This window comes from Heloderma suspectum, chromosome 12 (assembly GCF_057233095.1).
Source record: "Heloderma suspectum isolate Gila_16-S chromosome 12, 16-S_ref, whole genome shotgun sequence".
In the NCBI taxonomy this organism is placed as follows: Eukaryota; Metazoa; Chordata; class Lepidosauria; order Squamata; family Helodermatidae; genus Heloderma; species Heloderma suspectum.
The window spans coordinates 10,873,703-10,887,135 of record NC_139469.1 but is presented as its reverse complement, the minus strand read 5'-3'; the positions used below and the strand labels follow the sequence as shown (position 1 = coordinate 10,887,135).

General features: G+C 43.3%; 1 protein-coding gene across 4 annotated transcripts in view; it reads left to right on the top strand.

The window, feature by feature from the left end:
* The window catches only part of SMURF1 (SMAD specific E3 ubiquitin protein ligase 1), a 61,045-nt gene that overhangs the window by 31,622 nt on the left and 15,990 nt on the right, over positions 1-13,433 (top strand). For 3 of the 4 annotated variants that reach the window (XR_014785522.1, XM_084818316.1, XM_084818317.1), the window contains exons 2-10: positions 2,281-2,319; positions 3,385-3,493; positions 5,207-5,340; positions 5,466-5,531; positions 7,428-7,503; positions 9,806-10,050; positions 11,190-11,274; positions 11,561-11,707; positions 13,004-13,205. Coding sequence is in view for 3 of the 4 variants with exons in the window: in XM_084818316.1 (XP_084674442.1) it covers positions 2,281-2,319; positions 3,385-3,493; positions 5,207-5,340; positions 5,466-5,531; positions 7,428-7,503; positions 9,806-10,050; positions 11,190-11,274; positions 11,561-11,707; positions 13,004-13,205 (1,103 nt within the window). In the remaining variant the exon portion in view is untranslated. Of the gene's footprint in view, positions 1-2,280; positions 2,320-3,384; positions 3,494-5,206; positions 5,341-5,465; positions 5,532-7,427; positions 7,504-8,270; positions 8,388-9,805; positions 10,051-11,189; positions 11,275-11,560; positions 11,708-13,003; positions 13,206-13,433 lie in introns of those variants that run through there. The other variant, XM_084818318.1, reaches the window with a different exon arrangement.

Genomic DNA, 13,433 nt, shown 5'->3' with positions numbered 1-13,433 from the left:
AAATAATAGCATTATGGAAGAGAGATGTCTTTCAGCGTACATAGCCAAGCAAAGTCTCTTGATGAATGCAACCTTAGGGCCACTTTGCTTTGCATATGATTTAACATGCGTACATGTTCTGGCCTATAAGAAGAGCTTGCTATTGTATCACATGAAGAGCCAATCTACAAATTCAGAAAAAGCACCTGTTACAGCCCATGTGTTCCAAGCGCATATTTGAGTCTTCTATGTCAAAAATTCCTTCTTCATAGAAACTAGATAACCCTTTTTCCTGGCATGCTAGCTTTCTGTGGGCTGGGAGTCTTCTGCTTGAGGACAAGTGGGTGGGCTCAACCCTTCCCTTACACATGCCTGCATTCTTAACTACCGTGGTCCCAGGGCAACTTTACCACTGGTTCTCCTATTCCCCTCAACCCTGTGTATCAGCCTCAGATTAGTCTGCCTTAACTCCCATGAGTAATGGTGAGATTCTCACCTGTCATGGAAAAAGTGCACCTTAGGAAGCTGCCTCTTCTTATGAATAATGCATCTTCCTTCCTTCATTGGTAATTCATTTTCCTAAGAGAGATAATGGGCTGGTTTGCACTTATTTAAGCCACAGTGGCTTATTTAAATCGCAATATGTGCCAAGTGTGATTTCCATAATAACCACCTGGGCACAGCTTGTCATGTTGTCTGAACCAGGGTGGCTTATTTTGACCATGCGAGGCAGGTCAGTGTCTATTCTCTGCTGGTGGTTTTACATTGGTTTTATTCTGCACTGATTTTATCTTGTTTTAATGTTTGTACTTTGTTTTTAATGTATTGTACACCTCCCAAAGAACTTCAGCTATTGGACAGTTTAAAAATACAGTAAATAAAGAAACAAAATTGTTCTTACAGTTGGCCAAATTCTGCTCCTTCAAGTAGTAACACACTCTTTTAAGCCAAGGAGTAGCAGGTCGATAAACCTATTGGTGGATCACCTAGTGCCTACTGTTTTCTGGGAGTCTTGCAAAGAATGCTGGATGGTGGACCAGCAACCCCACTTCTCATCTTTTTAAGTAAGATTGTATCCTCAGGGTTACTTACTGCAGATTAGTTGTGCCTTAAGTGTTGACTCCCAACCATACATGTTTGTTTTATAAATTTTATAATACATCAGTGAACCATGGGGAAGTTGCAACTGTGGAAGACTGCCCTTCCCTGGCTGCATGTTATATGGAATGTTCCTAAGACGTTTTCAAATGAAGTCTTTCTATATTTGAATTTCCTTGGTTTGTGAAACACTCCAAGTCTGATGCGTGTGTAATGCTCCGAGCCCCCTTAACTGTTGGTGAGGAATTGGCAGCAGACTACATGGTCATGCTCTTCTCTAATGTGAATTCTCCCAGCCAACCTTAACTACGGTTACCGGTTATATTGGAATCAAACTTAATGGTTAATTCTAGCTAGGATATGTTAGTAACCAGCAGGGTTGTTGGGGTGGGGGAGCATCTCCTCCACTATTAATCATGATAGCAGCATGAATAGAAGTGACTCTGCACTCATAACCATTCTCCTTGAACTCTTTCTTATGACCCAGAGAACACCATGATTTGAGTTTTTCATACAAGTATTCCTGTATAAGGCAGCAGATGTTAAGCTTTCGATATGCACAGTTCATGCTACTGGCTGCCCTTAGTGTAGCTTTAAGCAGAATGTTCAGTGCGTGCTGATTCTACATATCAAATATTCCCGCAAAAGCACACCTCTTTTCACACAGAAATTAGCAGAAAGCCTCAAATGTGCTTACTGGAGGTCCTTCTACCAGTTTGTCAACATAGGCAGAAATAGTAAAATTTATTCAGCATGATGCCATTTAGAAAACATGTATAATAAACTACAGACCTACCTAGAGAACTGTCTTAAGCATAGACTTTGTTTTCACTTGAGCCAGATGTTTGTCCACAGGCTACCCACCCCCTCCCCCCAGCTGCATTCTTCAAGTCTTAGAAGTGGCTAAATAAGAAAAATAGCCCTAATATAACATATGTGCTGTCCTGGTTTCTCTGTTGTAATGAATTAGCGCTTGGTAGTTAAGAGCCCAGGTTTGCAAGGGAAAGGCAACCAAATCTATGTATTGTCATAACCCTGCAAAATCTGCATATTTGGTGTTGCTAATTGCTAATCCCCTTGTATCTTTTTCTTAGCTGTGTACAGGTTGTGAACTTGAGTTGTGTAAGAGCAGCCTTCTTCTTGCTTGAGTTTGCAGTGAAATAAATATGAGTGGAACTCGATAACCTTCTTCTTTTTTTGCAGTGCTTTGTGCCAAGAACCTTGCAAAAAAAGATTTCTTCAGTAAGTAGTTGGCAAGTGTCTATACATTTTTCATGTTTTTTTCCCTCTGCATATTTAGGCTATTACACTGATGCTAGCTCTTTCTTTGCATGTTTCTGTTGGGGGCATTTAAGGATAGTTTCTCAGGAATTGGAAACATAATGGTCTGAAATTTCTGTTGTGCAGACCCTGTTGAAGCAGGCTGTGCTTTTTCCTTGTGCGCTACTTAAAATTCTTATCCTCTAAATAAAAAATGGCCCTATAAGGGCACAATCCTATGCATGTTTAGACAGAAAAAAGCCCTACAACTCACAGCATTCCCCAGCTAGCCACATTGGCTAGGGAATGCTGGGAGTTTCAGGACTTTTTCTGTCTAAATGTGCATAGCAGAATACCCTAAGGCATGATAAACATCCACTCTTGTGACTTGGGGCAGTATCCAGTGGAGCCCTTGTGTGGGCACCCCAAACCTGCTGGCCCCCATACGCCTGCAGCCCCCACTGCTGGCAGCCACAAGGTAGCACTTCCAGGTAAAATGTTGCAACGAGCAGAGATGTTCGTTTCTGAAAGGGCGTGACCTGCCTTTCCCTTCCAGAAATGAGCATTTCCGCTCATTGCAGCACTTCCCCTGGACGCGCTGCTTCACGGCTGCCAGAAGTGGGGGCCGTGTGTGCGGCAGGTGAAAAGGGGGCTTTCCTGGGAGCGAGGAGGGGAGGAGACTGCGGAAGCGCCGTTAAGATGCTTCCTGCGTGCTGTCCAGCCTCCCCCCGCCCCGCTCTGACGCGCCCTGGCTAGACAGCCAAAATCAGCTGTCTAGCTGCAAATGCAGGGCAGCTAGAGCACAGAGGAGACAGTCCCCTCCATGCTCCGCCCACCCTGCATTGGATAGTCGGCCACCTCCAAGTTCGGAGGCGGCCAACTATCCCCATATGATTGCACCTTCCATATTGTGTATGTCACCCTGGAATCCCTTGTAGATGAAGGGCAAGTTATGACTTTTAAGAGATAAATAATAGGTAGCGTTATTCCTTATGAATGGGTTATGTGGGTCTTTGTGGTGATACTGTCTGTCTTAATTCTCTGCAGGGCTTCCTGACCCATTTGCAAAGGTGGTGGTGGATGGATCTGGTCAGTGCCACTCGACTGACACTGTGAAAAACACGTTAGATCCCAAGTGGAACCAACATTATGACTTGTAAGTTACCTGTTTTGCAAAGGGTAATTCACAAAATGGGAATCCATTTTCCAAAGGGGGTCTAGCTAGAGAAAATTACATGCTCACGCCCAACCCCGTGTTTTTTCATTTTTATTTATTTAAAATCCTACCTTTCTGTCAGACAGCAGCCTCCAAGATAGCTTATATTATTATATTGTTGATGTTTATTATGTTTGTTGTTGTTATTATCTTGTATTTAGACAGTAACAACATACAAACAATACAACAAAAGAAAAATGACACACAACCCTAAGATGATCTTTATATAAATAAGAAGGCAGTGGTGACTGTAAAAGGTGCCGTCTGTCAGGGTGGAAACTGAGCCCATAAAGCCCCAGAGCAGTTCTGATTCTGAGGAAGAACAGCAATCCGTGGGAGAGGAGCTCGCTCATCTCTCACAAGCACAGTAGCTGGCAGAGATTCCTCCTGCCAGCATTCCTGGGATAGATAGTGACCCTGGCAGTGAGAGAGCACTGGAGGGGGGCTTGCTAGATGCTTGACGCAGACGCAGGGAGTGACGACAGATGGAGGGCGCCGAAAGGAGGTGTTCCGCTGGTTTGGCGCTCAAACAACGGTCGTGTCCCGAGGACCCAAGGGAAAGAGGGAGGATCTCTCCATAGCCCATAAGTTCAGAGTCTTCCCGTGGTTCCCCTTCAAACAGGGACCAACTGCCTTACCTGGAGCTTAGGCTACTCTGCTATCTTTCCCCAGTGCTGTTCCTTGCTTAGTCGCTAGTGATTAGTATCTGAAAGAGTCATAAAGGAATAAAGCCTTGGAAAGAATCCTCGTTGTCTGTGTCCTGAGTTGGCTATTGGAGGGGACTGCAAGAGGCAGCTAGGGCGCTCCTGACACCGTCCTCCAACAGCTGCTCTTTAAAGGTTCCACAGGGACCACATGGGAAAATGGTCCCCTCCATACTTCCTCTTGGGCAGCAAATCATGTACGGCTCCTGGCTCTTTCCAGTAGCAATGGTGACTGAAGCAGTAGCAGTGTCGGTTTGGGAGAAACGATGGTAACTGTCTACTCTTCAGTCATAATTGTTCGGGATTGTGGCTGTGTAATAACTTGCAAGTATGAACTCTTCCAAGTGTGAGTTAAAAGCATCTAGGTATTGGGTGCATAGCCTAAATATTTTAGCCAGGTTCCAAAGGGCTCCTTTAGGTGTGCCAAAGGGCTTGAGCGTGCCTAGGGGGATTTTTTTTTTACTCTTAATCTGCTTTTTTAAAAGCCCCTCAGTTTCAAAAGTGGCCTGCCTCATGGTATTGGGGGTTGCTGTTTGAGAAACTCAAGCCTGAGTGCCCTTAGGAGCATAGAACGACTTGCGTGATTCCTTGGATCTGGTCCATATATGGTAAGCTTCACTTGTCCTGTCTATAAAGGCTACAGCACTGTGTATTAGTGGAGTAACTCAAAATTCAAGGCAGGAGGAAACGTCTCCATACCCTAACGAGCTCAGCTCTCCACAGTTTCTAATAAGGTTGTCTGTAATTAACAAGTGCTGGTACGTTATCAGTTTAACACACTGTGCAAAATTATAGTGATCTAATGATTAATTACATGTTTCTATATTTGATAAAACTGCAGTGTGACCAAAGCATTATTAAAATGAATCCAATCTTCATGAATGTAAATGTTGTGCCACAGCAAAGGGTGAACCTCAATTAAATATCTTTCTCAAACTGATTATTCTAGATATGTTGGAAAGTCAGATTCTATCACCATCAGTGTCTGGAACCATAAGAAAATTCACAAAAAACAGGGAGCTGGCTTCCTGGGGTGCATCCGACTCCTTTCCAATGCCATCAGCAGGCTAAAAGATACTGGATGTAAGCATCTTTACTTACCAAATGTTTGCTATGATTGGCAATACTCTGTGTCTGAGTACTGAATGTTGACTACCAGTTGAGTACATTCTTGGGTCAAGTTTTTTTTTCCAATTGTTCATTTGCAGACCAGCGTTTGGATCTATGCAAACTAAACCCCACAGATACCGATGCAGTGCGAGGCCAGATAGTGGGTAAGAAGAAAACATTCCTGTCTGCATAGATAACAACACAAACAGTCGCTATTTCCTTCAGCTCTTTGGATGAGAGAAAAGCACTCAAGTTCAAAAATGCCTGGGGAAAGTGATTTATGTCAGGCCACCCCCTGAAGATTATTTAGTGGAACTAGAACCGATGGGTGCAAGTTAGGGTTAGAGAGATCAGTCTGTTTCCAGCCCATTTCAGTTTCGGACATGTTCAAAGTCCGCTCCATCCTGTTTCTGCATCTATCTGCAATTTTTAATGTGTTCTTTTTTAAACATTGCATTATTTTTAATGTATTGTTCACCTTTTAACCTAAAATATGCATTTTATACACTTTTTTTTTTACAATTTTTGAGCTGAGAACTGTATCACAAAATTTGGAGAAGTTTGCAAACCAAAGGATAACTGCATTCCAATCCGCATATTAGTCCGGGAAGTGTGAATCAGCCAGGTCTGTTCACTTAGAAATGGGGACTGAACAAAATCCTCAAGCATCCCTAGTGGAAATTGCAGGGAAAACAGTTTTTGGCTAAACATTAGGAGACATGCCCTCATGGTAAAGATAAAATGCAACTGTTTGAAAGTGGAACAGACTGCCTTGGAAGGTGGTGGGTCTCCTTCACTTGGAGGTATTTTAGCACTGTCAGGGGTGCTGTAGTTGGATTGAGCAGAGGGTTGGACTAGATAACCTCTAGGGTCACTTCCTGCACTAAAATGCTATGATTCCAACTACACCCAATACCAGATGTTTGGGTCCTCCCCTGGGTGCCTCCTTTCTCAAACATAATCTAATAGGGCAAAGTGCCCTCACTTTGGAATTCGCTTCCAGAAGAGATTTGCAAGGCTAGCTTATTTGCAGTTTTTCGAAAGCAAGTTAAAACTTTTAGCTGTCTTGAAACCACCTTAAGACCCTTAAACAAATTAAACATAGCAAGCTTGCCAAGGTATACTGCAATTTCAAAGCAATGGAGTAGCTAACAATTCTTTCTAGGGTGAGTGGGTTGTCAGACTTATTGCTCAAGTTGCTTGGTGACACATAGCTACCTTAAGTGGGTAGCACATACATTTTGGGGCAGGACTGATTAGCAACCAGCTCTGCTCTAGCCACTAGATGGAATTTGATTTGCCCAGTGCTAATGTGGTGTTTATGTGGCCATCTTGAAAACAAAGCTGCAAAATTGTGACTTAGATCAGCATATTCAGCCTTCAGTGGAATGTTGCTCCATCTTGCTCTCTGGAAAACAAATTTGGAAAGCAGTGGATGTGAGGACTCATCTTTCTCTGAAGTAAGAAATGCACAGAAGGCAAAAATGCATTCCATGTTATAGTGCCATCTAGCGGCAATTATTCTGTTTTCTGGCTGTCTTTAGAGGAGAGAACTTTGCCGGTGTCTGTTTACACAGAATGCTTCATATTTTTAACCAAAGTAGGGGGTATTTGACACTGGAATCGCCAAGATTGTTGCATAGCATATTCTTGTGGTGGTGCTAATTACTTCTATATGGTTGTTCCCGTAAGGAGTGGCATAGTTTTTTCCTCTTCGAATTTTTTTCTTTGTCATTGAAGAGTTATTCAATTATCAGAATATAAAGATAAAATGCATATAAATATAAAAATATAAAATCAACCCAACCCTACCAAAATACTTAAGCCCTCCGCCTTCATAAGGAGGGGAAAAATTAGCTACACATGTAGATGATGGCCAGATATCCTAGGTTATAAAAAGCTGTAGAAATGCTTGTCACGTCAAATTAAACTGCTTTAAGGGGTTCCTTTAAGAAGCTTTAAGGAGTTCCTTTAAGAAGCTTTAAGGAACTGGGCTTTGATAGATCTTTGCAAATTGCATTTTTGATTTTTAATTTTGGCTTTCCTTTTTCTCATTCCAGTCAGCTTACAGACACGGGACAGGATAGGCACAGGAGGGTCAGTTGTAGACTGCAGGGGGCTCTTGGAGAATGAAGGGTATGTATTAAATCTTGGGGTGACTTTATGGATCTCTTCACTTTAATCCTACATAATTAAATGAATTAATGATCTCTCTCTCTGTTCTGGAATATGCCAATCATTGAGTAAAATGCTAAACAAAGCATTTGTTTAGCCCTTAGGACTAGGATCAAAATCCAATAAAGTAAATAGGTCTTGCTTTTGTTAGTTGTGTTGAACAGAAAGTGCAGTAAATCATTTTAGAAATTTATTGTTAAGGTTTGAAAGTGGAACACAAATGGACAGCAGAGTGATCACGCTAAACTAATCAACCTTGGCCAAGTACAAAATGGGTGTATGCTAGGTCTGTAGCCGCTGCATCTGTGCCTTTGCCATGGTCAAACTCAGTCTGATATACTGTAAGAGGCCACTCTGGTCCAGTTAGCTGTCTGCACGCTGTTTCTGTTCCTAATCATCAGCAATCTGCGTGTGCGTTGCACCATGACACAGTCACAGATCACTGTCCCCCTTCCTCCCCCATCATACTCTTTAATCCAGCACAGCCGGTCCATGGTGTGTAGGGAGAAGCTAGCTTTGGCTGGCACTTTTGTCAGAAGGATATTGTGGCAAAGAAAGCTAACAGACGACCTGTTATACGACCTGGATTTGTCAAAAACAAGTCCTGCCAGACAAATCTGATCTCATTTTTTGATCAAGTCACCTCCCTTGTAGACCGTGGGAATGCTGTAGACATCATATACCTCGACTTCAGCAAAGCTTTCGACAAAGTGCCCCATGATATCCTGATGAGCAAACTAGCTCGAAGTGGGCTAGATGAAACAACGATCCGGTGGATCCACAGTTGGCTACAGAATCGGACTCAAAGAGTGCTTATCAATGGGACCTTCTCAAGCTGGGGAGAGGTAACGAGTGGGGTACCGCAGGGCTCAGTCCTGGGCCCAGTGCTCTTCAACATTTGTATTAATGACTTGGAGGAGGAGGTGCAGGGAATGCTGATCAAATTTGCAGATGACACAAAATTGGGAGGGATAGCTAATACTTTGGAAGACAGAAACAAAATTCAAAGTGATCTGGATAGACTGGAGTGCTGGGCAGAAAACAACAGAATGGCATTTAATAGGGACAAATGACAAGTTCTGCACCTAGGAAAAAGAAACCAAATGCACAGTTACAAGATGGGGGATACGTGGCTCAACCACACTACGAGCGAGAAGGATCTTGGAATTGTTGTCGATCACAAGCTGAATATGAGCCAACAATATGATGTGGCTGCAAAAAAGGCCAATGCTATTTTGGGCTGCATTCATAGAAGCATCGCTTCCAAATCCCGGGAAGTACTAGTTCCCCTCTACTCAGCACTGGTTAGGCCTCATCTGGAGTACTGTGTCCAGTTCTGGGCACCACACTTTAAGAAGGATGCAGACAAACTGGAGAGGGTTCAGAGGAGGGCAACAAAGATGATCAGGGGACTGGAAACAAAGCCCTATGAAGAGAGACTGAAAGAACTGGGCATGTTGAGCCTTGAGAAGAGAAGACTGAGGGGAGATATGATAGCACTCTTCAAGTACTTGAAAGGTTGTCACAGAGAAGAAGGCCAGGATCTCTTCTTGATCATCCCAGAGTGCAGGACACGGAATAATGGGCTCAAGTTACAGGAAGCCAGATTCCGGCTGAACATCAGGAAAAACTTCCTGAGTGTCAGAGCAATACGACAATGGAACCAATTACCTGGGGAGGTGGTAGGCTCTCCCACACTGGAGGCCTTCAAGACGAGGCTGGACAGCCATTTGTCAGGGATGCTCTGACTTGGATTCCTGCATTGAGCAGGGGGTTGGACACGATGGCCTTGAAGGCCCCTTCCAACCCTACTATTCTATGATTCTATGACCGCAGTAGCTCTTCTTCCAGCATTTTGCACTGCTGTGAAGTCTCTCACTGGAGGAGAGCTCCTTAGTGCCTCTCTGTTCTTACAGAGCTAGTATGAGAGGCAAATCAGCCTTAGCCTTTGGCACCTCCCGTCAGCTATGTCCAGTTCATTTTTTTTTTTATTTAGGGAAATGGCTGCGTCTGTAGTGCATTATGCTTCCCACCCCTCCTGCTCCCATGCCACTGATGTGAACTAGATAGTATCTGAGAGAGTTTCTTGGTGGTTAAGTTTCAAGATGTTCTCCTCTAGGTTCAATTTCATCGTGGCTGTCTGTCCTTTATGGTGATGGTGTGTGCTTGAGAAGATGGAACTTGTTCCCCTAAAGGAAATTCCTTCAACATTTCTCTAGGTTTGTGTCAGATTCTCTAACTGTATGAGCCTCCCTGCTTTCAGAACGGTTTATGAAGACTCGGGACCCGGAAGGCCGCTGAGCTGTTACATGGAGGAGCCAGCACCGTACACGGACAGCACTGGCGCTGCTGGAGGAGGGAATTGTAGATTTGTGGAATCCCCTAGTCAGGACCAGACATTGCAGGTGCAGCGATTACGGACTCCTGATGTGAGAGGCCTTGTCCAGACTCCCCAAAATAGGCCACATGGTCATCAGTCGCCATCACCTGACCTGCCTGAAGGCTATGGTAAGGCTGTGCTATGCTGCTGCCTGCTCCCCAGCTTAGTCAAAGGCTAAACCAGATCCTGGGGTGGAGGTGGGGGACATATGTACTGCACTGCACACTGAAGTGGCATCATCTCATACTTTGGTCCCAAGCTTTAAAAACCTCATGTCAGCTATGTTCAGTTTTTCACCTGGAGCTCTTCTGGCCTTACTTGCTAGCTGTAAGCTTCCCTTATAATGACATGTATTGTTTAGGAATGTGTGACTTGCTCCTGGTTTTCCCTTTTCTTTCTTTTTTGTCTTTCTGGGGTACAATGAATGGGTGGGCTATGGGTGGCTTTTATCATAAACTGATCTTTGCTCAACAGGTGACTTTATAACATTATCACTGCTGTATTCCATAACTTACCTGTTCTCATTTCTAAGTATTTTCAGTACTGCAGTGCCAAGTTATCTGGTAGGGGTGGGTGGAAGGAAGGAAGGAAGGAAGGAAGGAAGGAAGGAAGGAAGGAAGCGGGGAGTGTTTCATATGTTCTAAAACAAAAATCTTTTAATAAGATGTTAATAATGCCCCCCCAATAATCTAGCACAAGTTCCCCAGAGTATAGATTGCTCACAGTGTGTCTACACACTCTTCTCTTCTGCCAAAGCTTGACTTTCTCCCCAGCATCTCAGTGTGAAAGCAAATGGCAGAGCAAAGAAGTGAGAATTTCCTGAAAACCCCTACAAAGAGAGTGATGGTTTAGAAGCTGCCACATTAGGTGTTAAGCTAAAGCCTATGGAAATAATCATCCAGAACACAGAAATGTCTGTCTGGATTGATCAGAGATATAGGTGAGCTGAGCTGGAATAATAAGCAGTTTTAATTGGTGTATTGGTCATATTTCTACCTTTCCTGAAACTTTGGGAATTGGGTGGGTGACAAATAAAAATGGATAAGCTATTTTCATAAATGTGTGAGCTTTGCGGAGTATTCTTGGTATTGCTATTCCCTTTGCTCATAACTAGGACAAAGTATACATCTAAGTATATATAATGGATGAAAATATAAACAGCTGCTCTAAGCATTAGTTGAGCTTTGCTAGGTATGTTGGTGAGATATTTTTCTTTTGGAATTTTCACTGTGTCTTCCCCCCCACCCCCTCCCCTCTTTCTGTGTAGAACAAAGGACAACAGTACAGGGACAAGTTTACTTTTTACATACACAAACTGGTGTTAGCACATGGCATGACCCCAGGATACCAAGGTATGTATACCTACCTTTATGCCGGTCTGAGCTCATCTAGGTTTTGGCAGGGAGCTGAACTGTAGTGCCAAATGCAAATGGACTCCCCACCCCAGTTAACACACTTAAGTTCCTTGTAAAGCCTAATACTTAGGAAAAAGGGGTTCCTTCTCTAAATGTTAGGCTTTGTTACCCAAGAATTACCACCTTCATCTTTTTCTTCAGACTTGCTCAAATAACTTCTGGTGTAATGCTGGTGTTACACTAAACAAGCATGCTTTAACTGTTTCTCTTCTGCTTTTTGTAGAGACCTTAACAGTGTGAATTGTGATGAACTTGGACCTCTACCACCAGGTTGGGAAGTCAGAAGTACAGTGTCAGGAAGAATATATTTTGTAGATCATAATAATAGAACCACTCAGTTCACAGACCCAAGACTGCATCACATCATGAAGTAAGGAACCAGTGCATTGTTACCTGATACTGAGGCTCTGAATTATATCAGCAGACAAGGCCCCATAAAGCGCAAATGAAGTCATAGCTGTGTTGGAGAAAAAATGTAAATGTGGAAATATTTTACGATGTGGTTTTAAGAGAGGGATGTCATAACCCTCCAGCAAGGCCTAATATTTGATTATCAAATTAACATATAGTGGGAGCTAAAGCTGCACAGCTTGTTCCAGACATCTGAAGCGGGGTTGGCTGTCTACCCACCCACTCACTCACATCACTACATACCAAATTACTTTTGAAACTGCAGGGATTTTCAAAGCAGTTTGTGATATGAACGTAGGAAGCTGCCCTCTACCAAGTCAGACTATTTAACCATCTATCCCAGTACTGTCTGCTTTGAGTGGCAGCAGCTCTGCAGGTCTCAGACTGAGAAGGGCCGTTCTCATCCTTTTTAACTGGACGTGCCAGGCATTCAACTTGGGAATGTCTATATTCAAAGTATGTGCTCTGCCACTTAGCTATAGTCCCTGCCCTCATATGACACGGGTTGGTGGCTCATCTGATTTATACCGTGAGCACCTATGCCTAAAGAAAAAGGTATGTGTAACTGAAATGCTTTCTTCCAGTGTCTTGAATGTTAGCTGGTCTGATAAGGCTTTGCATCATTTTAAAGTTTTGGACAGCTGATCTGAAGTATCATTTTAACTACTCATGTCCTTCTTCCATAGTGGACATATGAGAATGTATTGTTTTGAAATAAGTACAAATCTGCTCCAAGCTCTGTTTGCCCAGAGTATTACCTGAGGATATCTGTCCTGGAACTCTCTAGCCCTGAAAGTGGACTTGTTTTTGAGAAGCAAAGTTTCATTAGTGCCCAGCCGAGAGCTACAAGCACTAGTGACATGGAAGGGGTGTAGAAATCTTTTTGAGACATGTTGTTGTCTTGTCATCTTGAATGCTGAAATATGAACCAAGCCTATGCCGAAATAAATTAATAACTGTTTAAGGTGCCACCTGAGACACTGATGAGTTGGCTGCAACAGACTAGCACACAGTGTCCTTTCTGAAATAGAAGTAGTTATACTCTGAAGCTCACCTATGCCTTTGGATCTTCAGCTGTTTCCATGTGTGCTTCTTTAAAAATATCAAAGATCTGTCTAAATCTTCTTTCTTCAATATTGATGTCAAGAGACCAAGTGTCTTTTCCACGTATTTAAGTGCACCACTGTTGCATCACTTTTTCCTCCTTCCTCCTGCCCTTTTTGAGAGTAATATTTTCCTCCTTTTTTCCTCCGAGTCACCAATGCCAACTAAAAGAACCCAACCAGCCTTTGCCAGTGCCGAATGAGGGGTCATTAGAAGACAGTGAGGAGTTGCCTGCCCAGAGATACGAACGAGACTTGGTGCAGAAACTAAAGATACTCAGGCACGAACTCTCTCTCCAGCAACCCCAAGCTGGTCACTGCCGCATTGAGGTATCGAGGGAAGAAATATTTGAGGTATGTAGATTTGTGTCTAAGATAGCATGAGGTTATATACCTTCCCAGTGCTTATATGGAATGGCTCTGGATTTCTGCAAAAGTTGCTTGTCATAAAATACAGCCCCTGTGAGGCCTAAACATATAATAAAGCTGCAGTGCACTTCAGGCCCAAGTTAAAATCTAAGTGTTGGTGCTCCTTGCTTCCAAGTGTGTAATGTGGTTTCATGTATTTATGGTCTGCCTTTC